This window comes from Giraffa tippelskirchi, chromosome 1, assembly GCF_054371585.1.
Source record: "Giraffa tippelskirchi isolate mGirTip1 chromosome 1, T2T-mGirTip1v1.2.pri, whole genome shotgun sequence".
Classification (NCBI taxonomy): domain Eukaryota; kingdom Metazoa; phylum Chordata; class Mammalia; order Artiodactyla; family Giraffidae; genus Giraffa; species Giraffa tippelskirchi.
Genome location: NC_137275.1, coordinates 144109713 through 144133977, shown reverse-complemented (window position 1 = coordinate 144133977; position 24265 = coordinate 144109713). Strand labels below are relative to the sequence as shown.

At 41.2% G+C, this 24265-nt stretch overlaps 1 protein-coding gene across 3 annotated transcripts in view; it reads right to left on the bottom strand.

The window, feature by feature from the left end:
• Positions 1–13028: 13028 nt before the first annotated feature.
• The window catches only part of MLLT3 (MLLT3 super elongation complex subunit), a 273832-nt gene continuing 262595 nt past the window's right edge, over positions 13029–24265 (bottom strand). For all 3 annotated transcript variants that reach the window (XM_081570026.1, XM_081570017.1, XM_081570033.1), the window contains 3 exons: positions 23808–23879; positions 22586–22657; positions 13029–14305 (listed from right to left, as the gene is read on the bottom strand). In XM_081570026.1, coding sequence (XP_081426152.1) covers positions 14174–14305; positions 22586–22657; positions 23808–23879 — 276 coding nt within the window. In that variant the 3' untranslated portion in view covers positions 13029–14173. The remainder of the gene's footprint in view (positions 14306–22585; positions 22658–23807; positions 23880–24265) is intronic.

Here is a 24265-nt window from a genome sequence, read left to right as displayed (position 1 = left end):
GCCACATTTCCTCTCAGGGGAGGAGGATGGAGACCAGCTAAGGAACAAAAATTCCTTCTCTGTTTCCTTGAGTCTGTCCAGGGTTCTGGGATATTAGGAAGTGCCTTCAAGTTCACAGCTCTTTCAGGTCAAGAAATAACATTGCTCCTTATCCACTACCAAGCTCCATCTGAGAGGAAGGTTAGTGCCCCAAATGAGGACTCACCCAGCTGGCAGCTCCAGATTCCTTTTATTGACAATGACAACAGAGGGAATCTCTCCTTAAGTGTCAATTGGATCTAGTGACTTGCTTCTTATGAACAGAATATAGAAAAAGGTAATGGATATCACTTCCATGATTAGATTATAAAAACAATGCCTTCCATCTTGCTAGCAGACTCTCGGCTTGCTGGCTTCTCTTTGCAAGCTGTCAGCTAGAGAAGCTCACACAGCAAGAAACTGAGAGTGTCCTCCAGCCAACAGCCAACAACGAACTGAGGCCCACAGTCCAACAGCCTGTGAGGAACTGAATCCTGCCAACAACCACTAAATGAACTTGGAAGCACATCATACCAAACTGGAGCCTTGAGATGACTATAGCTTAGCCAGCCAGCATCTTGACTGCAGCTCTTTGAGAGGCCCTGAGCCAGAGGACCCAACTAAACCAGGCCTAGACTCCATAGTAACTGTGAGATTAAAAAATCTGTGGTGTTTTAAGCTGCTAAATGTAGGGGTAATTTGTTATGTGGCAAGAGATAACTAATACAAGGGTAGCAAAAATATGAGATGCATGTTGCAGAGGTTCATGCTAAGGGTACCATGAAAGCACAGAAGTTTGGGGTCAGAGGATACTTAATAGTATACTGTTAAGTATACTGTGGAGGGAAAGAGTAGGGGACCCTACCTAACAATGCAAAGCTGGCCTTGCTATTCCTACCCACTACAGCTGCCCGTTTATCTGGTGGGTGAAGCCCAAATTTGTTTGTCTGGCAACAAGGATGGCCATCATGTGGCCTTTGCCTACTTTCCCAGTTTCACCTCTTGTTTTCCCCCTATCTGTAGCCTATCTTTGAGTCAAATCAAATTAGATGTAATTGTTCTCAGTACTTTCCCCTTTGTCCATAGTGGGCTCTCTTCCTGGAATGACTTCCCATACCAGGTGTTACATGCCTCCTGGGTTCTCTGTGCAACTCCATGCAAACCCCCGTACCTGGCCCTATGGTGACTCCCTCATACCACACAGTGCCCTACCTGCAACTTCTGTTTTTCTTGCTCTGTTTTGTTACATCTAGCTCTAAGCCCTGAGCCTCTTCTTTGAGCTGGTATCCTCCAAGTCAGCTCAAAGTCTGGAAAATCCCTCAGTCAGCAGCCAATGAAAGAATAACCATGGGGTGAACTTCTAGGAAGATGAACAATTATTTATTGGCTAAATTATAATTTCTATCATGCTATTTCTATCACCTGACACTTTTAAATCAGTGGCATCTTATCTTGTGGATGCCTTCCATTTTGAAGAAAGAGAAAAATTGATGACTTAGTTTGTCAAAAATTTTGCTTCCATACAAATAAACTTATTGTCCTGAGAAATTTCAAAGCAAGATCAATAAAGACCAATAATGACCCTTGGAGAAAAAACTTTGAATTCTATGAAAGTAGGATGACTTGAAAAAAAAAAAAAAGGATACTACTCCTCCTCAGTCAACTTACTGGGAATCACCATCATCTTTGGTCTACAGAAAACATCCAAAACCTAAGTTGACATCTCTGTTCCTTTAGGTCATAAGTCAACACTGTAGTCAAATTTGTGGAGATTCCACATGACAAGTGATTTTTGAGTTTTTATAAGTTGGTGAGGTATGAGGACACCATTAGAGGGCTGGGGACTGAACTATGTAAATGTGCTGGAAAACCACCTTTGAGGAGGATTGGATGATTCTGTACAAAAATTCTGGAGCCTGAACACCCATACCATAGATCATATTGAAGCTAATATAGTTACAAAGGAGAAAGTGACATAATTTCAGGGAAACAATTTTTCCACCTTGGTTACCGAGTTAAAGTCATGAGGAAATAATCCATTTACTGAAAGGCAAAACTAAAACAAGAATAAACAGTGATCTTCTTATGCTAGAAGTGCTAACAAATTGGATCGTATAAAAGAAACTAAAAATGTATACCTGGTGCAGGAAACAATCAGGAAACATTCAATATTTCAGTGCCAACATGTTGTCTCCATCAGAGGAAATTTGATTGGTGCCTTAAGTACCTCTGCTTTATTTACACCCAGATCTGATACGCCCCATTCCTATGCGTGGTACTTTAGAGTGGTGGTCCCCAACCTTTTTGGCACCAGGGACTGCTTTTGCAGAAGACAGTTTTTCCACAGACCAGGGGGTGGGAAAGGGATGGTTTCGGGATGATTCAAGTGTGTTACATTCACTGTGCACTTTATTTCTATTATTTTTACATCATTTCTATTATTTCTATTATTATTACATCAGCTCCACCTCAGATCATCGGGCATTAGACCCCAGAGGCTGGGGATCCCTACTGTAGGACATCCCTCCCTCTTTCTTGCTGTGAACTTATCAGATGACCTAACAAGGAAATGATACATCACTGTCCAGACAGCCATCAACAGAGCAGAAAATCCAAGGAGAATCAGTTAAGCAAACTAGCCCATGCTACTCGTGCAATGCCCCATCCTTGGTATGCCACCAAAGCAAGACCAGGGCTACTGGCCACAGGGGCAAATCAGCCAAATGCAGGGGATTGAGAGTGGATTTGTGGGCTAGATTATAAATCAGTGGAAGTAAAGGCACAACTTTAAGTTCTTGGCCTCAGGATCCTAAGGCCAAGTGGCTCTACAGTGCTTCCTACAATTTCCAGGTAAGAGTCACCTAGAGAACTTGTTAAACCTATAGCATTTTAGCTGCAGCCCCCAGAGTCTGGATCAGGAAAGCTGAGGTAGAGATGGTTCCAGAAATCCGCCGGAACAAGTCCCTGATGAACACTGGGGATCCCTGGGAAACACAATCCTGATAGCTGAAGGTGCCAGAAGATTGTTGCTAGGATTGTAGCCTCCAAATCTGGTGGCCTGTTAGAAACTTTAACCATCAGGATCTGTGGCCCCTATTCTAGGCTTATTAAATCACAATCTCTGGCAGTGGGAACCAGGACTTTAATTTTTACACTCCTATCCTGGCTGCACATTAGAATAATCTAGGGAGCATTTGAAATTACCGATATCCAAGGCTTCATGCAAATGAATTAAATCAGAGCCTCTGGAAAAGGAATGGCTTGTAAAAGCTCCCTGGGTGATGCTGATAAAATCAGACCACAGCTCAGCATATGGGAATCACTGGGCTAGATGGTGTAGGATGATGCTGACGTCGTCAGGTTCTCATCTTTATTAAACAAAACAGAGCAGCGAGGAGCAACTACACACTGACTGGGTGGCGGCAGTGCAGGGCTGGTTCCTTTGTTCTGTCAGCGCCCCAGACTGCTCCCTGTGCATTGTTTGAACTAGTTATTCTGATGCTGGGAAAGAGTGAGGGCACAAGGAGAAGAGGGTAACAGTTGATGAGATGGTTGGATGGCATCATGGACTCAGTGGACATGAGTTTGAGCAAACTCGGAAGACAGTGAAGGACAGGGAAGCCTGGTGTGCTGCAGTCCATGGGGTCCCAAAGAGTTAGACATAACTTAGTGACTGAACAACAACAAATTTACTCCAGGCCATTCTTTAAAAAGGTTGTGAAACTCGGATCAGATTAAGAAGTTTGCCATCAGCAATGGGAGTGAGAAGGCTGGGAGCCCAGAGAGGCTGTTTGGTCTGTCTGCCAGTTAAGGATTTGCATATTGCCCACATGATGATATTGTTGCTCAGGAGGAAGAGTCTCTGTCCCAACAAAGTGGGAGGGAAATTCTGTAGCCATCACAGCTACATTTTCACAAGCTCCTCAGGAGACTGGTTGGCATATGGTAGATACTCAATAAATATCTGTTGAATGACAGACTGAATTTCCATCACCACAGCCAGAACCTTAAATAACCTTTCAAGATGGTTCACTGTGGATTTTTCAAAAATCGTTACCACAGTCATCATCACAAAGTATGATGCCATGAACTATTAGAACTGGAGGCAAAATTACTTTCATTTTTAATGTGGGATGGACAAATTCTCCTTAGTTACCTAAGTAGAACTTATTTCCTTAAACTTCCAGAAGGATGGGGATTTCAATACTGGCATCTTCCCACTGTGGTGGACACAGTAATTGTCCCCCAAAGATGACCACATCCTAATACCTAAAACCTGTGAATATATTACCTTACATGGTAAAGGGGCAAGTTTGATTATGATTAGTAAAGAATCTTGAGATGGGGAAATTGTCCTGGATTCTCGGGATGGTCCAAAGGTAATTACAAGAGTTTGTAAAAGATGGAAGGAGGAGGCAGAAGGTAAAAATCAGGGAGATGTTTTGAAAAGCTACACTGCTGACGTTGAAGATGGAGGAAGGGACCGTGAGCCAAGAAATGCAGGCAGTCTCTAGAAACTGGAGAAAGGCAAGGAAACTGATTCTCCCCTGGAGTCTCTGGAAGACTTTGTGCAGCCCTGCTGACATTCTGAGTTTAGCCTGTGCTCAGTCGCTTCAGTTGTGTCTGACTCTTTTCAGCCCCTTCAACCACAGTCCACCAGGCTCCTCTGTCCATGGGATTCTCCGGGCAAGAATACTGGAGTGGGTTGCCACTTCCTCCTCTCCAGGGGATCTTCCCAACCCAGGGATTGAACCCACATCTCCTATGTCTCCTGCACTGCACACAGATTCTAAGTTTGCATTGTTTTAAGCAACTAAGTTTGTCATAATTTATTATAGCAGCAATAGAAAATTAACACATCACATAATTAAGAGAAAAAAGAATATAGGGAATAGTAGTCACTAAAGTGGCATTTCTTTGCCTTGCAACATAGCAAAGGGCTATACGGGGGTCCTCTACAAAGCGATATGCCCAACCATATCCCATCAAAACTGTGGTATGGCTTTTAAGAGTACAATACTGAAATAAGAGTTACGGAGATGCTTGCTATAAATCAGATCACAGGATTACAAAATAACAGTTCAACATGGTTTACATATCTGCTTTCAAAAACAAAAGGAGTAATATCATCGTAAGGTCTATATGACAACTGAGCAGAATGTCTGTCTAACCAAGGTTACAACCGTGGCCTATTCCAGGTGAAATCGCCAATAATATTGAGAGGATGGTCATCCAACCAAATACCCTTTACCAAAATAGTAAGCCACGGGTGCCTTAAGATGGCAATGATGATAACAGTGTACACTAATCCCCCTTCAGAAGATGTTATGAAGTCATATTTGAAAGGACAGGCTCTCTCTCTGTCCTTCTAAGACCCTGGGCTTCCTAAGACTGGAAAGTTTGTAGCCATACAAGGGGGAAAACCAAATGGGCTCGGAAAGGGGCTGAACCTATGACCTCAGCTTCACCAACATTATCTCCACCAAACAAGCTCACCAAGGGAAAATATGTTCAATTCAGTTTAAGGTGACCCAGCCCTGAGGCCAACAAGAAACCTGAACACTGTATCCTATTACCTCTGCCTCCTTTTCTTTTCCAAGGGCTGAAAACAGCTACGAAAGTAGCAGTCAGTTGTGTAACTGATAACTGTTTTGCAAAAACGTGCATGTGAGGATGGCCACTTCTCACGGCTGTTTGAATCATGGGCACATCACAGTAGGTGGACAACTAGAATAAAGACATTTGAGGCTGAACAGCAAACAGCAAAACAGGTCCTGCTATGTGTTGGCAAAATTCTCAACCACAAGAGTGAATCAGAGGCTCTCATCAGACTCCAATAGCAGAATCACAGTAAAAATCACTCCGTTGCATGTGAAGTGCTCTTACAAGTATCTCATCTGCATAACAACCTTAAAACAGAAGTACATTCTTATTCCCATCTCACAGATGAGAAAACCAAGTGTCAAGAAAGGTTAAGGCTTAAAGGACTAGGAGTGGCAGCTCTGGGGTTCAAAACCAAGCCTTTCTGACTCCAGCATCTGTGGTTTTTGTCCCCATAATACACTACCTTTAAAACAGTAGCAGAATAAGGGAATTTTGGAGAACAAGGCAGTAGAGTGATAATGTAGCTACCCCCTTGCAAGCCAAGAGGTTTATTTACAGTCATTCATTCATTCAACATTTTTGGAATCTTCGTTCTGTCTCTAGTAGGAATTATACCTATGCAACCTGGAACCACAAAAACATCAAAGGATATCACATGGCAGGGCATGGAGGCAGAGTAGAGAGCAGCGAAATTCCAGAACACACTCCAACAATGAGCAGGGAGAGGGTGTCAACCCCCAGGAAGCAGCAGCAGGAGGCAGAGTGACTCAGCAGGTGGCAATGAAGAGGTGACATTTGGTGCAAAGGTGGCAGATATCCTGTGTGGAAAAACACCACAACCTCAACATGCAATAGGCTCTGGGAACAGGGCCAGGGACCCAGCATGTCGGGTCCATACACATACCTGTATGGTGCAGGTATTATAGAAAGGACTGATCGTCTACAGCCTATTCACCTATTCAAATGATAGGCTCCGGTGTGGGGTGGGTCGGGGGGGCGGCAGCTGATGATGAGGGATGGCCCAGGGACCACTTCAACACCCATAGATCTTCAGCAACATTGAAAATGCCCTTTCCAACCTGGATCCTAAGGGCCTGCCCCTACCTTGAGGGGGATGCTCTTCTGTTACCATACATAACCCAACCACTCTTTATCATGTACAGGCAGAAATCTAAGGGTAGAAGCAGAAATCTGAGGGTAAAATTTCAGTTCTCCATGTCCAATAGTGCATTCCTTGGAAATACAAGGCCCTGCCACATATCCTAGTTTGCCAAAGACAACCCACTTTACTCACATTGACCTGGGATAATTCTCCAATATTCCAGTTTGGATGGTAAGTGGTCACCTAACCCAGAAAACAATTTCTGGGGATATTAACAGCTCTACTGTTCTTCTGTGAACCTGCAGCATCCCAACTTTAGGTTGTAAGCCTTGAATGAAATATAGTATAAAATTATGTTGATCAAGGAACTTTAAAGCAAAACATCTGTTACTGTCTTCTGCAACTCCTGTTGTTACATACAACATAAGAAATAGTGTTCAGGTTAAACCAGTTTGGTGGTTGTTGGCAGAATATATGACTTCCCAGAGATTTACTAGAGGAGTGTGTGATGAATTTCCAAGAGGGTCAGATACTGGGCAGTTTTCCCAAACTCGCTTTAACACAAAACCTTTTTTCATAAAATGTCATAAGAGGTCAGTGTTTTACAAAATACTCCATTTTCACTCAACAAACATAAGTACCTAGTTTGTTCAGGATTTGTTCTAGGTCCTGGAGTCAGCAGTATAACAGGACAAAGCCTTTGTCTTCATCAGGCTTACATTTCAGTTGCGGGGGGCGGTGACAGATAGGAAATAAACCTGTAAACAAGCATATATTATAATGTGGAAAACAATGATCTATTCCCCCAGTGATGGATATTCAAAATAAAGACCACACAGTCATCAATTCTCAGGAATATTCACGAAGCAACCTGTCTTCAGACAAAGATCCGTGTCTCTCAAAAGCCATGAATCGATGGGCACCTTGTTTTCTGAGTAGAAGTCTCCCAAAACAAGTCTCCCCCTTTGAACTGAGTGTACTTCCTTTGTCATTAATATATATGTGCCTTTGGGGGGAGTCTATCTGCCTTTGGCTTTTGTTCGTGGACCAGATTCATAACATGTGCTTTTAATACTCTTTCGTGTCCTATCTAGACTGAGGTATTATTTAAAATAGCATCCCTTTCCAAAGAAACGTGTATAGTTGCCTAGCACCCAGGGGATAAATTAGAACAAATGGAGAGTTACTGCATTCTATGCCATACATCCCATCCCCTGGAGCTGGGACACAGGACAAGGAGGTGCTTTAAAATACCCGCACATACACACAAACCTCCTACCCTTTGATTCTGTGCAGAACAGAGACTCATATTTAAATGAAGAAGCTAAGTTAAAACTTTCCCTCCTGGAACAAAGCAAAAGGAAAGCCTCTTTATGTTGCAAGGGCTATAGATGCCAGGGGCTGAGCCTGTCCCAAAGCTTCCCTCCGTTGCTCAAAAACTAAGCCAGCTTGCTGCATTTAGCACTTCTCCCCAGACCACCCACCCAGACACGGATACACAAACCACATGTGTGAGGAATGCTGTTCGGCTAGGAAATCGGTATCAGTATTTCAGCCTTATTACTTGCACAGACGGCCCTTTTAGTGCGACTCATTTGTTTTATCTTTTCAATAGCTTTGATTATTTTCTTTTAATGGCCTGGATTTATCCTTTTCTACCCTTTTGAAACTTCAGAGCTCCACAGTGGGGGCCACATGTGCTGGGAGACATGGTTACGAGGCAGAAGGAGCAAATTGCTTTGCCTTCATGCACCACCATCTCCCTGTTCCCTGTGGCCACCTCTTCCATTCACATGATCCCAACGCCCTGAGTTATTATCAACGTGGACTCAGGAGGCTTCTCATTCCAGCAGTAGATTATTTTAGGGCCCAGTTATAATTAATGGTGTTTTCTCATTTGTGCCTTGTATGTCTCTCCCTAGCGCTTGGGAACCACACTGGTTACCCTTCTCTAATTAAGGGGAAATTAAGACCAAGAGGCTGTGCCGACAGCCCAGGGCAAGTTAACAACCTCTGGAAAAGACTGGAAATGCCTCCAAGAGGAAGAGGCCACATAAACAGGAAGGTGTGGATACTATTACTGGGTGGAGAAAGCAGAAGCATTGAAATGTGCTCAGACTTTTCTAGTTGGGTGGTATTCCGGGCAAGGGAACCCATAAAATATCCTTGGTTGCTCCACTAATCAGAACAAATGAGTCCTTTCGTGTTGGACACCACATCCCCAAATTCCCAAGCAGAGAGGTCTGGGCATCAGGCCTCACTTCAGCTGCCATCTCTCTCTCCAGGACTCCCTGGGTATCCAAGTGGGAATGCGATTCTGAGTATGGCGCGCGGGGCAGTGGAGGGGGTGGGTGTGGGGGTTGGGGGGGAGGTTTTGGGGGAGACTGAGGTTCAGTGCACTTCCCATGTGAGAGCACTTGGGAGATGACATCCTATCTTCAGCAAGCCTGGGATGCTAATCCTGACTTTCTCCATGTTGGAGAAAATGCAAGGCCATTATTTTAAAATAAACAAATGAACATCTAGGCTGAAACAAGGGGAAAAGATAGTCCAATTCAAGCATGGTCATTAGAAAGCTTAGCTGTCAGATGAGCCCATCTGGGACTGAGGCTTCCACACCTAAAACCAGTTGCTAGTTGATAAGATACAAAGCAGTCCACTATCTTCCCCTCAAGGGCTTGTCACCTGAAGATAAGGTTTCTCAAATCTGACCTCTCTCTACTCTTAAGCAGCATTACATAGAGCATTACATCCAATCCCTTGGTTCCTTGCCAAACCAAAAGCATTCTCTGCTCTCTGTTGATGTAGTCTTTCTCTTTCCTGTCTAAAGAAGGTAGCATTTCTTGCCGCTAGAGTAAAGGCAAGACCTTTGTTAAGTTTGTAAACAGAACCTCCCAGAGAAAAAAGGGGAAAGAGAAAAAAATACCATATGCACAAGTAACCTGGTTTATTCCAAGAATGTACCCTACCATTTCTTGCCCAATCTTTGCAGAGCTTAAAAAATGTACTGGTTTTAGGACACAGAATACGGTGCTAGATCCTGGGGACTCAAAGATGAATGGAACAAAACTGCATCCCCAGCTGTTTCTCAACTCACCATTCATTCTTCCTTAAGACTAGCATCACTTCTTGAGAAAGGCTGGGGGCTCATTTTTCTTGTATGCAAAGGGAAACCAAACCTTGGTCAAATGACTCTTAACAAATCAGGAAGACTGTACACTGAAAAGAAAATGGAGCCACAACAAATTTGATATGAATTTAAGTAAAACACCTATTTCTGTCCATCTGTACTTACATTTCAACATGGGTTTTAGAGATGGGAAATACATCTTAACGAATGCCTTGTAGTTCACATAGTAGCATCTACACACACATACACAGTGTATCTTTCAACATAACTACACATACACACTCCATTAAAAAAAGATACTGACAGATTTGTAAAACGTACTGGCCTTGCACTGTTAATCTCAAGAATACAATTACTTAATTTATTTTTGCACTGCATGGTAGCTCTAGCCACCATTAGGGATCTGTCAGCATTTCCATCATAACTCTATTTTCAGAATACTGGAGTACAAGTGCCAAAATACATATTTACAGTTTACAGACATTGGTGGCTTTGTCTTCCTTTGACTTCTTCAATGCATCTTTACAAGGGATATTCAAGGATGGCAGTGCCTACATAATAAAGCATCATAGAAAACAAAAGAGGTCAAAAGATGTAGACTTCCAGCCCAAGACTAGACTAAACCATGGGAATCAACTCAACATTCATTGAAGTTGTAGTAGTCTGTACATCATACTCATAGCTTTAGAGCAACAGTCCAAAGCAAGATTTTAAGATGTGTGTACGTATGGAGTACATAGCATTAGTACACAAAAGTGCTGAGGGTGGAAAGTAACAAGCATACAGCAAACTACTCCAGAACAGATCACCTCCACAGTGAGAAAAATGAACACACACCACCCAACAGCAACACGGGCCATTTCCAACACGAAACATCCAACTCTGTTACCGAGGGACAGCTAAAACATTTTAAGAATAAAGTCTGTTTTAAATACAAGTATGTCAACTTATTCACACGTGTGGGGCTCTAAATAGTATGTGGGATGGTATGCTAGCTGAAACTTTTTTTTTTTAAAGAGTAGCTGAGTCTGTAAAAGTTACCAGCAGAAACATTTTTGGTGGAAGACATGTTTAGTGGAAGAAAACCAATTTTATTGGTTCTTCCCACAAAACAGGTGGGTAATTATTCAGATTACAGCAATTTGCTTTGCAATTTAAAAATGTTTAGGACACTCTCCTAGGAATTTTTTTCCTAGAGATTTTGTCTCCTGATCTTAAGTTTTTATGTTCTCCCCTACTTTGACACACTATGCAAGCATATATAGACATATCTATTTGTCTATATCTATTTGTCTACATAAACAGAGGTGGATTATAGTGAAGAAACAAAATAGCTGCACGCATTTTTGTTGCTAACATGCCTGCTATAAACTAAGCATACCTTTTTCTACATATCCAGCTGCAAAACCAGAGGCAAATGCTAATTGATGGGGGGGGAAGTTCTGTACATAAATTTTTTTCCCCTTTGAATTGCTGAGGGAAAATTTAAAGTTTATTATACTCTGGTTGGCTTAAACCATATTCACACTCACCCAATTAATTTTATTGGAAACATCTCTCTCTATATATATGTATATATATATACACACATAAAAGAAATTAAACCCTGCCATTTTCCCTTCATGCTTAAAAAAACCTGAAGCCACTGTTAGAACACACATGTCAAAAACATCTTAACAGGTTTCAAAGGTGAGTGTACGTAAACGTGGCAGAACTCAGTGGGTTTTTAAGTATAACTATTAGAATTTAATTGAAAGGGGATTTATCATTTCTGCATTTAAAAATCAGATGAGAGCAAGAGTTCAATTTCTAAAAAAAAGGTTAACAATATGACTCTTATTCTATTGGAATTTCATGGAAAACTCATTTTTTTGTCTCTGTGAAGGGTTAAGTTTTCCTGAATTTTATCCATTCCAGACAATATGCTGAAGACATTTGCTTTATTACCTAAATTTTAGGCCTAAAGTTTATGACTGTAATAGCTTCCCTTCTTACTATCCTTTTTGTCTGCTTGCTTCTTATGTTAACCAGTTTCTTGGTCAGTAACCTAGGGAACAAAAACATCTTTACATTGCCTAATCACAGTTTTGGTCACACAATTTAGACACAAAAATAAAAATGGCCCACACTACATATATACATTTCTAGTTAAACTGCACAGATATTTTAGTTAAACTACATACATTTCTGGCTTAATTAGAATGTGTGAATTAACATTTAGAAAAATTTCAAGATTTTTAAATGTCGCAAACAATTCCATATAAGCATTGTCCACCCCTTTCACCTGTAAAGTTAAAAAAGAAACAAAACACAACTAAAACCACGCAATTCATCAGTTACCTAATGTTCAAAATGACTCTAAGTTCCTCTGTGATTAAACAATGAGAAGTGGACTACAAAACAAATGCTTCAAGGATGGTCATGCCAATCATAAGAGTCATAACGTTATTGAAAAAGTACATTTGTCCTCAGAGCGGATGCTTTTGAGAAGTAATTTACAAGGAGCACGGCTGTATTATAATTTTTTTTAAGGAAAAAAATAGTGTCTTTGGATAGAAAAAAAAACAATGTAAAAAAAAAAAATCCCCTTTTTAAAATGCAGAAATAACTCCATTATCAATCTGCATTTACATTCCTGCCCAAAAGAATGGGTCTGGAAAGACCATTTTTTGTACAGACCCTAGTTAATCTCTGTATGAAAAGACAGCATCTGGCGTGGGAATCAACAAGGGAGATACTGGTCTATTAGCACACATAGAGACTTTCTTAAGGCTGATCCAGTGAACGAACCTTTGGATCCAGAAGTATTTCTTCGTTTTCTTTTCTTTTCAGTTGAATTCCTAGCACAAAAACTTGGTGCTGAGCTGTTCTTATTTTGCATGTCTCCACTTATGGAGAAGTTGGAATAATGACACCAAAATTACTTTGGGTTTTTTTTTTTCTTTTAAAAATAATTTGCTTTCTTTTGCATGCCACAGGACAAATTTCTAGTTTCAAAACAGGGTACATCAAGAACAAAAATATCCCCCCTCCCCAACCATCTTTATTGTCAACCATCTTTATTGTCACCAACACAAGAAATCCTTCTGGAAACGTAAGCAAGTGACTAAACAGATATTGAACCATTGAATCTACAAGTTAATACATAATCTTTTATGGCAGAATAATCAAGAGTTTTCCCCCAAAGAAAGATTTTAATTTTTCAAATATAAAAGAGTCTAAGAGGATCATATGCAAACAAACAAAAATCTCTTACTCCAGGTTTGATGGTAAAGATGGGTAACACACTGGCAGCTGAAGAAAGCTGAAACTCTTACTAATAAATAGATCCAAATTAAGAATTTCTACAACATTTCTTTAGAAAACAGAATCAGAATTCCTTTTTTTTTTTAAAAAAATGATGATCCTGTGGAATGCATTCACTTCCATATTTATCTAATATCATAACAGTGAAACAGACACAAGGATGTTGATGACAGCTCAACAATGTAGGATGCAGGACGTTTACAGGTACACATTTGTTTAAAAGTCCTACAGGTTTATTGACTAAGGCTAGACAGCAATTCATATGATCCTATTTGGTGCATTTACTACCATGGTCCAAGATCATTCATTATATGGATACAGCCAAGGACTGTAACTTTCAGGAAAAAAAGACCACAAAGAAGAAAATCAGGGTGGCTATTTGGTCCCCCCAGTTGATCATTTGTGTCCTGGAACTGGAAAAAAAGGTGGAAAATACAGACTGCAACGAGTTAAGGGACTTGGAAAAAGTTGCTGGAGAGTGGCACGGTATACGGAGTAAGGTCACTGGGCTTGGGATGGCAAGGGCGCTGCATTGAAAGAGCATCCACGGGACCGAGAGATTAGAATGTCTTGTGGTGTCATTCCCTCAACGACTCTATAGTATGCGATTAATAAATAGATCAGTTATGTAATAAGGCAGTGTGTTGAATATGCATTCGTCCTGTGGAATGAACCACCACAGAGAGAGACACGTGATACCATACACATTCTTTAAGTTTTCTCGTGTTGTGTTTGATCTGTTTGTTTTCAAGGCTATCCAGGCTGACTCTTCCCGGTGATTTCCTTGGAGAGAAGAGTGGTCCACTGAGGCTGGTTTGCTGAACCTCTCCTTTATCAAGAGATGATGACTGGCTTTAAAGAAAAATAAAGCTGAAGGTTGTTTGCTTTTTATTTTTTTCCCTTTTGGTTGCATCATTCTGAGTGTTTTCATATAAACAAACAAGGAAAAAAAATCACAACCCCCCAAAAAAACCAAAAAATAATAGTTTTTGATGCATCCAGTTGTTGTATCCTCAGGATGTTCCAGATGTTTCCAGGTAACTCTGTAGTTTACGAACTGTGGTTTTGTCCAGCGAGCAAAGGTCAAAATCAAATGTTGTGTTTGTGATATGAAAGTGTCCAGTTTCTTCTATAAGGTTCACAATCTAGAGGAGTGAAGAAGAGAAAGTTTAGGCAATAGGCATCAAAATGAAAAAAGAGAGGGAGAGAGTCAAGTATGGAACCCAAGGGGTTAAGAGACTCATTTATAGAAAGAAGGTCCCATATTAATGATGGCACCAAACTACCTCTTAGCCAGTTTGGTAGGTCAAAGGAATATTAACCCTTTGAACTTCTCAATGAAAGCAGATTACCTGTTCTCATCATTCATATTCTTTAAACTGATTCCTAACTTTTAAGTCATCAACAGACTATTTTACTATAGGGGTGGGAGTGAGAATGGGTAGTTAGTGGGAGATACAATTTCAAGACCCTTTTAAAAATTAGTTGCTGACCCAAAGGACAGTGGCTGTACTTAACAGATGAAAGGAAATTCCAGCCTAGGAATAACAAAACTCCTCATAAAAATATGTACATGCAGAACACATATCAACATAATGATCATTTTTCTTTCTGATTACCTTATTGTTGAAAGTTTAGAAAATGCAATAAACCAACCAAAAAAAGAAAAATAAACCATTTCCATTTCCACCTCCCTAAAGATATGGGTAGTGACTATAGAGGGGCTCAAGGAAGACTTCTGGGGTGATGGGACTATTTCATTGCTTGATTTGTGTACTGGTGACAAAAGATGTGTTCACTTTGTTAAAATTGATCTAGCTGCACATTTTGTTATGCTTCCACAAAAAATAAATAAAAATCTATATTCATTCCATCAGTCATGTTCAGTGGATGGCCTCAAGTATTTGGAGGTAATAAGTATTATCTACAGAAAGAAAGGATGCCTTTGTCTCCCTGTTTGGAGTAGCTATACCTCATTTCTTGAATTGGCTCCAACTTCCAGAAATATGATCAACAGAAGTGGTGACAGAGGCACTGTTGGTTTTGCCTGGTTTTCTGGAGGACACCTTCTAAGGTTTCGACATTAACAATGATGTTGGTTATGATTTGAAAGAATTTTTTATCCTGTTATGTGTCTTTCTAGTTCTATTTTACAAATAATTTTATCAGAAATAGATACTGTGCCTGGGTAGTGTGGGTTTTAGGTATGTTTGTTGTGAGTAAATAGGGATGGAGGGAGGTTAATTTTAGTAAGCTTTGTGAAGGAAAGAGGAAAGGCACCATCAAGATGAAAGAAAAACTATTTGTGCAGAGAAACCAACTGGCAACCCATTTGGCTTATTTGTAGTTGTCTGTTATCCTCTATCACTTGCTTCTGTTCTTTTTCATTCAATCATCCTAAGAGGAGTAATTTTAATTATTCAGTCTATTATTTATTCAATGAAGTTTTAGATTACCTAATCTGGAGTTGAAAACAGCAGAATGGAAACTTTTGACCTTCTCTTCTTACAATTAGTTTTCTTCAAAAAACAGTAAATTTGTGAACGGTTCCCTATGGGTCAGTGGCTCTCAACAGAAAATGCGCTCCCCATTCCTGACATATTTGACTGCCACAGAAACATAAAAGGCACAGTGAACCTCAATCCAATTAATTGCACAACTCCAGACTGAGCTGTTATTGCCTTATTCAACTTCCGGAACTATTTTTCACAGATATAACTATGGGTTTAATAACAAAACCAGTACTCCCCTTGCAAAATCGTGACAGTCACAGCAGACTGCCTACCTCCTATTGATGTGTCCCTTCTTTCCTAGCAGAAGCTTGACTTTCTGGGAGTGGCAATACACCCAGCTAAAACACTGGCCTCCCAGACCCACTGGCAGCACTGGGCAGACACTGCTATTCACAGTTTGTCAAAAGTCACTGGGCTTTTAGGAAAAGTTTCAGAAGGGTATGGACTATGGGCAGGTGGCTTTTGCCCTCTGCTCCCTTCCTGTCCGGAACGAAGATGCAACTCTGGAAGTGCAGCAGCTGTCTTCCCCTCATGTGGATGAATCAAAGATATGAAAGATGGCAGAGCAGAATGGCAATGAGTCTATGTCCTCAGTTGCATCTTTTAAGCCACCACACCAAACATGAATCACTTACCTCCAGGCCTGTTATTATATGGGGTGGCAGGGAGGCAGGATGCAGGAGTAGAGAGGGAGCCTTACTTGCTTAAACCACTAGACTCAGTGTTCAATTACATGCATCAAGAGATTATCTGAAGGCGTGTTTCTGATTATGGTTACAGTACGACATTCACGTAAGAATTTATCAAGCTAGATCTTATTAACACTAAAGATCTAAAATGAACTCTCATTGGCTTTATTAGTTAATAATGACAGGATAAGTCACCCCCATACATCTATATACATAGAGAAACACGCACACACAGCTATGTCCACAAATACAAGCCTTTCAAGGCAATCCAATAGTTACTATATATTTAACATTAATTGAATTGAGTACTTTCCAGAGTAAGTTATCTTTTTTGCTACATTGATTAGAAATACTAAAGACCAACTGAAAATGTGTAAACTTCTGTACAGCAATAAACCGCCCCTTCAGAGAGCTCTTTTAGGATGGAAACAAATAGCCTTTCAACTTACGCAATAGAAACAAATGACAATTATCCCAGAGTGTGGCTCCTCTTCTCAACCAGCTGGCCAGCAGGTAAATGGCCAAGCATTCAGAACAGAGAATCTGAATTTGGCATACTGAATCCTAACTCTTTTCATACTGTTCATGGGGTCCTCAAGGCAAGAATAATGAAGTGGTTTGCCATTCCCTTTTCCAGATCATGGCATCCAGTCCCATCACTTCATGGCAAATAGATGGGGAAACAATGGAAACAGTGACAGACTTTATTTTGGGGGGCTCCAAAATCACTGCAGATGGTGACTGCAGCCATGAAACTAAAAGACATTTGCTCCTTGGAAGAAAAGCTATGACCAACCTAGACAGCATATTAAAAATCAGAGACATTACTTTGCCGTCAAAGGTCCATCTAGACAAAGCTATGGTTTTTCCAGTGGTCATGTATGGATGTGAGAGTTGGGACTATAAAGAAAGCTGAGTGCTGAAGAATTAATGCTTTTGAACTGTGGTGTTGAAGAAGACTCTTGAGAGTCCCTTGACTGCAAGGAGATCCAACTAGTCAATCCTAAAGGAGATCAGTCCTCAATATTCATTGGAAGGACTGATGCTGAGGCTGAAGTTCCAGTACTCTGGCCACCTGATGTGAAGAACTGACTCATTGGAAAAGACCCTGATGCTGGGAAAGATTGAAGGCAGGAGGAGAAGGGGACGACAGAGGATGAGATGGTTGGATGGCATTACCGACTTGATGGACATGAGTTTGAGCAAGTTCCAGGAGTTGGTGATAGACAGGGAAGCCTGGCAGTCGCAAAGAGTCGGACATGACTGAGCAACTGAACTGAACTGATCCCGACTCTGCTTTTTGAATGGCATTGGACAAAACATCAGAACCTCTGAGCCTCAATTTCCTCATCTGTAAAATGGAAACAATGCCACCCATTCTACCTATCATGCAATGTTGTTTAGAGGATCAAATAATATACAGAACATGAAGCTTCCTTATAAGCTGAAAATTGCTACATAGATGAGGGCAACATGATTATGACTACCATGTAAACATAAACTTATCCTTAATTATCCAGGAGGTAACTATACAGCATATGAGTTTTCACACCCAGTGCTTTTTCCTCTGCCCCTCATTGACTGTTGGCCATTTCATCAGCACTAAAACAAATGAAGCAGGGAAAATGCCAAAAGCTAAAAGTCAGAAAAGATCTCCTTGAAATTAAAAAAAAAGTATAATAAAAGTTTGCAGGAGGGAGGAAAGAAAACAGGGAGAATAGCAGCTGAAGGAAAGGTGAAATAACAAGGGATTTCCCTGGAGGGTCAGTGGTTAAGATTTTGCCTTCCACTGCAAGGAGTGTGGGTTCAATCCCTGGTCAAGGAGCTAAGATCCCACATGACTCACGGCCAAGAAATCAAAACATTAAACAAAAGCAATACTGTAGTAAATCCAATAAAGATGTTAAAAATGGTCCAAATCAAAAACAAAAAAAATCTTTTTAAATGACAAACTAAAACTACGATGTGGGGGTAAAGAAGTACAGTCCTACATTTTCTCTTGAAAATGACAGGTAACTCACCACCATAAGAAAATAAAATTCTGTGACTCAATCTGCTGCTGAGTTGCTTCAGTCGTGTCCGACTCTGTGCGACCCCATAGAAGGCAGCCCACCAGGCTCCACCGTCCCTGGGATTCTCCAGGCAAGAACCCTGGAGTGGGTTGCCATTTCCTTCTCCAATGCATGAAAGTGAAAAGTGAAAGTGAAGTCACTCAGTGGTGTCCGACTCTTCTCGACCCCATGGACTGCAGCCTACCAGGCTCCTCCGTCCATGGGATTTTCCAGGCAAGAGTACTGGAGTGGGGTGCCACTGCCTTCTCCGGTGACTCAATCTAGTTGCTTACTAATTACTAAACAATAAGTAGAGGAAAGAATAATACGTTCTAGAAAAGGCCACTTGGTTTTAAAGCAAATAAACACATTTACCCACTAGGACATTCAACCCCGTCACCTCACGGGCATTGTACTATTTTGTAGGTTCCGGGGCTTCAATTACAGTTCTCCTGCCTCCTCCACAAACAGCGCACCCCATCCCGCCTGCAGCCACAAACACACAAAGAAACGAAGGGGATCTGATCAATCTCACTAAATGAGCCCTACATTTTTATGGGAGCTTGTAAGAATGCATCAAGGTGGAGGCAAAGACGGCCTTAGAGCAGTAGCAGTGCCAACAGATGGGGCGTTCGGGACTATTTGCCAATGGGAACAGCATTAATGATTTGAATTATTAGAGCATGAATCTATACCCTCAATTAAGTAAAGACTTCATAAAGAAAAATAAATGTGGGTTCCTTTCCAGGAATCCTGATAGTTAGAACATCAGAAACACAGCATTAACATGCTTTATGGTAATGACACAAGCCACACAGCCTACAGACACCACCCTGCTGGTCCCTGAAGGATGCCCCGCTGCCGTGCCATAGGATTCACCGATCTGCAAATGCACATGGTGCCACCCTGGTGTCGTTACCTTACATCATACTGCAATGATGAATCCAACTCCAAAATAATAGTAATAATAAAAGACAGAGTGACTGCAGAGTGGGAAAGTAGGCAAGGGCACACGGTATGTTATAGGTAGTGAAAGAGGAAGAGCATGTAAATGCTGAGCTCATTCTTCAGATGATGGTGGTTGTGACAACATTTGTGATGGATTATTGCCTGCCGCATCAGCTTTGGAGGGGGTACTATGCAGGTTTTTTTCTTTTAAAGGGTTAAGATCCACTTGTTAAGTCTATGGCTCCTTCCTCCAACCCTGGTTATAAAAGTCATAAAAAATTATAAAAGTAAATTATTTGTAGTCTGATTTTACATGTATTTGCATATATATATATATATATATATATATATATATATGTATATATGTATGTATGTATATAGGCTTCCCTGATGGCTCGGTAGTAAAGAATCTGCCTGCAAAGCAGGAGACGTGAGTTTGATCCCCGGGTTGGGAAGACCCCCTGGAGAAGAGAATGGTAACCCACTCCAGTATTCTTGCCTGGAGAATCCCATGGACAGAGGAGCCTCGCGTCTACAGTCCAGAAAGTTGCAAAAAGTCAGACACAACTGAGCGACTGAACACACATACACAGACACACAGACACACAGACACACACACACATACATATTTTAAAAGGATTCTTTTCACCCAAAGCAGCCTCTTCACTGAGTGAGAAGTCATGAACAAGTTTTGCTTCTGTCTGGAGGGGTGTCAGGGCTGGGGTGAGCTAGGTCTTCCTGCAGAATGGCCCCTGCTGTGCAGACAGGGAAGCCCCCTCTATGGCTGTGACAACATGTGCCCTATTGGGGTTAGGAGGTGGACCAGCAGGCTCCAATCTTCAAGGAATTCTAAAATACAACAGGAGATTCTCCAGGGTGGAGAAGATCATTTTCGGCAAAACACTTCTCAGGGAGAGTTTTCCACGTTGTTATAACACTCTGCCATACCATTTATTCCCCATCTCCCTAAAGAAAATTCTAAGAGTATAATAGCTGTTACCTAAAGTGCTGAACCAGCCTCTAAGGAAGCCCTGGTTTTCCTCAGAGGTTATTTTTTTCCTCCTGAGGAGGATGCAAGCCCAGACTCAGAGCTGGAACTGCAAAAGAGTTTAGAAGTGTTCAATCTCCCTTTCCAAATAAATGTTAAACATGTAGTTTAAAGAAGAATGAAATTATTAGTCAGTCCGAGGTACTGACATCTCTGGTTTTGACTGGGTCCACTGTACTACATTTTTACCTTACGGAAAAGGCCCTTAAGAACACAGCCTCTCTTGATCCAATGCTTTCTGTTCATTAACCTAGATGCCGGGTGCCAGCACTGCATGACCCCAGAGTAAAAGAGATAAACCACTCTTTGTGAGCCAAATAAAAATGTCAGGCCAGATTTTCTGATAGGATGCCTTTCATAGGAAAAGAACTGGGATGCGATCCCGGGCTCACTAGAAATCCTGTCTCAGGTGCTGCGGTCTGCATGGCAGAGAAGACGTAGACTCTGTGGAATGCAGTCCACAGGATGAGCAGCGCTCAAGGTGGAGAATAACATCAGTGCTCAATAGTGCTATGCTTTACAATAGGAATTAATTAAGCAGTAAACCGTGACAGGACATGCATCATGGTATCATAATCACAAGCCTCAGCTGCATTACAAGGCAAAAGGCCAAAGACTGAGAGCTTTCAACCGGCCTGGGAATGCAATTAGGTTGAAACGCTGTGGGCCCTGGAGTGCCTTTATGCCAGGTTAAAAATTCATAGATATCACTCTCTCCCTCTAGAATGCTAAAATAATCCACTTCCATGAAACTCTCCAGTCAAGCCACCTTCCCTCACAATGCTTTCAAAGGTCAAAATAAAGGGCAATGTGAAATCGGGAATCCCAAAGACACCCCATGGTAAGACCCTGCCCAATAGCCTAGTATCCTTGATTCACTGGCTGGCTTTCTGTGAGAAGGGGGTCCCAGCACTGCCTAAACATCTATCTTGCTCTTCTATGAGACACTATTTAGGCCCAACTTGTGCAATAATAGCTTTATTAGACAGCTTTTCCACAGTGGTTCAGAGCTGGTGCTCAGGAAAAAATGGGAAAATCAGCTAAATAGATTTACCATCACCATGCAGGCAATGGGCCCCAAATAATTGCCAAGTGGCAGGCTAATTGACTAATTTTCAGTTGTACAGAAAAAAACTGAAGACAAATACTCTCGATATACTAGGACATGTCTTAGAGTGAGCCACTCAGATCTGCTCCCTGACCTATTACACACTTAGATAGACATGCAAGAAATGCAACTTATCCTCAATTAAGAATTATAGGTCTCTAGTCTTCTGTTCAAGTCTGAAACTCTAGAAGGTTTAAAAAGCTTATCAGACCAATCAGGGAACTTGGAAAGTTTGAGAGTATGTATTTATAGATTTAACCAAAAATGTACACAGAATATAAATGTGACCATCAGCCATTAAATATTAAAAACACACACACATATACACACAGCTGGGGTAGATTAAGTACTAACATCAAGTCATTTGAAAGCAGTCTTTAAAAAAAATTCAAGCTGTGAAATAATCTACAAACCTACCCTGGAATTTAGAATACAACCTTCTCTTTGGGTTTTAAAGAAAAATTATTTTATCTTTAATTTCTGATGCAATGGGCATGCATGCTGTAACCGTATGAAAACTAAAAACCACCCTCCTTCTCAAAACATCAAATTGTACTAATAGAAATGTCCCCACTCTACAAGTATTCCACAGTTGAGTTCATAATAATAGAATGTATGTTAAACAAGATAAGACAAAAGAGGAAAATATTTATTTTCCTTAGAATAGCATTGGCAAAGGTTACTAAATTGAATCACAAATGTTTACAGCACTTGACTGCAGTTCTTATCACTGTTTTCCCATGAAACCAGAAGCCTGGCCCCAAAGGTTTCTGCATTCCTCCCATGTCCTCCTTCAGCCCACATGACAGCATCAGACGGCTTAAGATCAGTATATTGCAGCATCGTCACTTCCCCAGGGGCTCCGTTTTCATTGTCTGCGGCACCAAGGAAGCCCCAAAGCAGACTTCCAGGTAGCCTTGGAAATAAGCCCCCTCCCCAAACACTCTGCAGGTGGCACCGGCCCAGAGAGCATGTGGCCAGTGAGGCCTCCAGGTGCTATCACACCAGCGCAGGACAAACCAGACCTCAAGGCTTCTGGAAAGGGTGGTGTTCAGGAGCCTTCCTCACCTGCTGCAGAATGTGTCTTTCCCTCAATGTCATCAGCCTTCTGTGAAGCTCTACCAGTTCATCGAGGTATGCCTGAAAGAGAAGGGTGTGCCCCCAACGACAAGCATTTAGGAAGCAGTTCAAAGCTAAAAGGGTAAACAAGTAAGAACATACCAGAGGTGGTTAGAGGTTGCACATTCTACCTTCTACCCTAAGCTGTGTGGATGCACTGCCCAAGGCCTCTGCAGACCAACTCTCCTTTGTCCAAGTAGGACTTTTTCAAGGCAGCTTTTTCACAAAAGGCAATTTGTGAACTTATTTGCTCTCAGTAAGATCCAAGTGAACAGGATTAACCCTCTCCCAACAATGCCTCTAAAGAGAGAAAGGGAATTCAATGAAAAATTGTGCGCTTAAGCATATTATCACAGTACATATTCTTTTTTTCAATTATTCTTCCATCTTAGGCCTTTTTCTCTTAGTTATAATGTTTCTAAGTTTGAACATGGAAGTATCAATGCACATTACTAATTACATAATTAGGGCAAATTAGAGAGGGAAAAAGAAACACCTCTCCTGGTCATATCTAACATGGCCAGTGAACAGCAAGTAATAGGACAGAAGAATGTCTTATGAAAAATAGAAGTCACTATCCAAATTAGCACCTGGCTTGTCAAGAGTTCCCCTGAAAAGGCAGAGGTGCACCTTCATGTGCTCAGACTCGTGTCTTTGTTAGCATAAATGCATGGGTATTCTTTGTGCCATTTGCAATGAAAGCAAATAAAGGTTTGTGAAGCATTATCCAGGCCTACCCCGATCCTGCAAAACATGTGAGGACCCTGCTTACAACAGGACACAAACCCCCAACAACGCTTGAAGTCAGATTTTGGATGCGTGACTGCATACTAGGGGAAAACGCACTAGGATCAAATGTCCTGCTCACTTAAGTCTGAGATTCCTTAACCCTCCACCTCCACCACAACTCTCACCTCCTAATTCCACGTGCCTGAAATCCCTTGGCAATCATGGATAGCAAAAGGCCAAGTTTATCTTGTTTACTGGAGATGTAAACAAGACTTGGAAAATAAACTACAAAGCACTGGGAAGAAGCGCCTGTCATTGGGGGATTTCAGGCCCTTCTGATGAAGAAAATGAAATGAGAACCAGCAAGAATGATCAAGAGAAACACAAAGAAACAGAAGAGTGTCAGTGCTATGATACTCACGGTAACAGACTAGAAACCTACCTTGTCACATTCACCATTCTTTATTTGCTTATCTGATTTGCTTTGCTTTATTGGACTTTTCACTTCAAGAATCTAGGGATCAAAGAGAACACAGTTAAATTTGATTGCTAGCACTGCTTGGCTAATCTGCCACATAAACAAAGGCACTATGAATGAAATGCATAATAACATCACTTTCCAAAGAGCATTTCTCCTCCTCACATTTTCTTTCTTCTCCTCTAATCTGACTTTCTCTGGGAAAATAAATTACTTATATCCGAAATGCTGAGTCAGGGCAATAGAACTTAAAAAAAAAGTGACGATAAGGAAATTGATCTAAGCTTCCAAGGCTGCTTCTCTTTAGTGACAACACTCTCACACGTATGCACAGCAGCTGAGTTGTAGTGGATTACAGTCCCTTCCGGCAAGAAATTTTTCTTATTCATCCTGTTGTTTCAACATGACTACCCGTGCTCAGT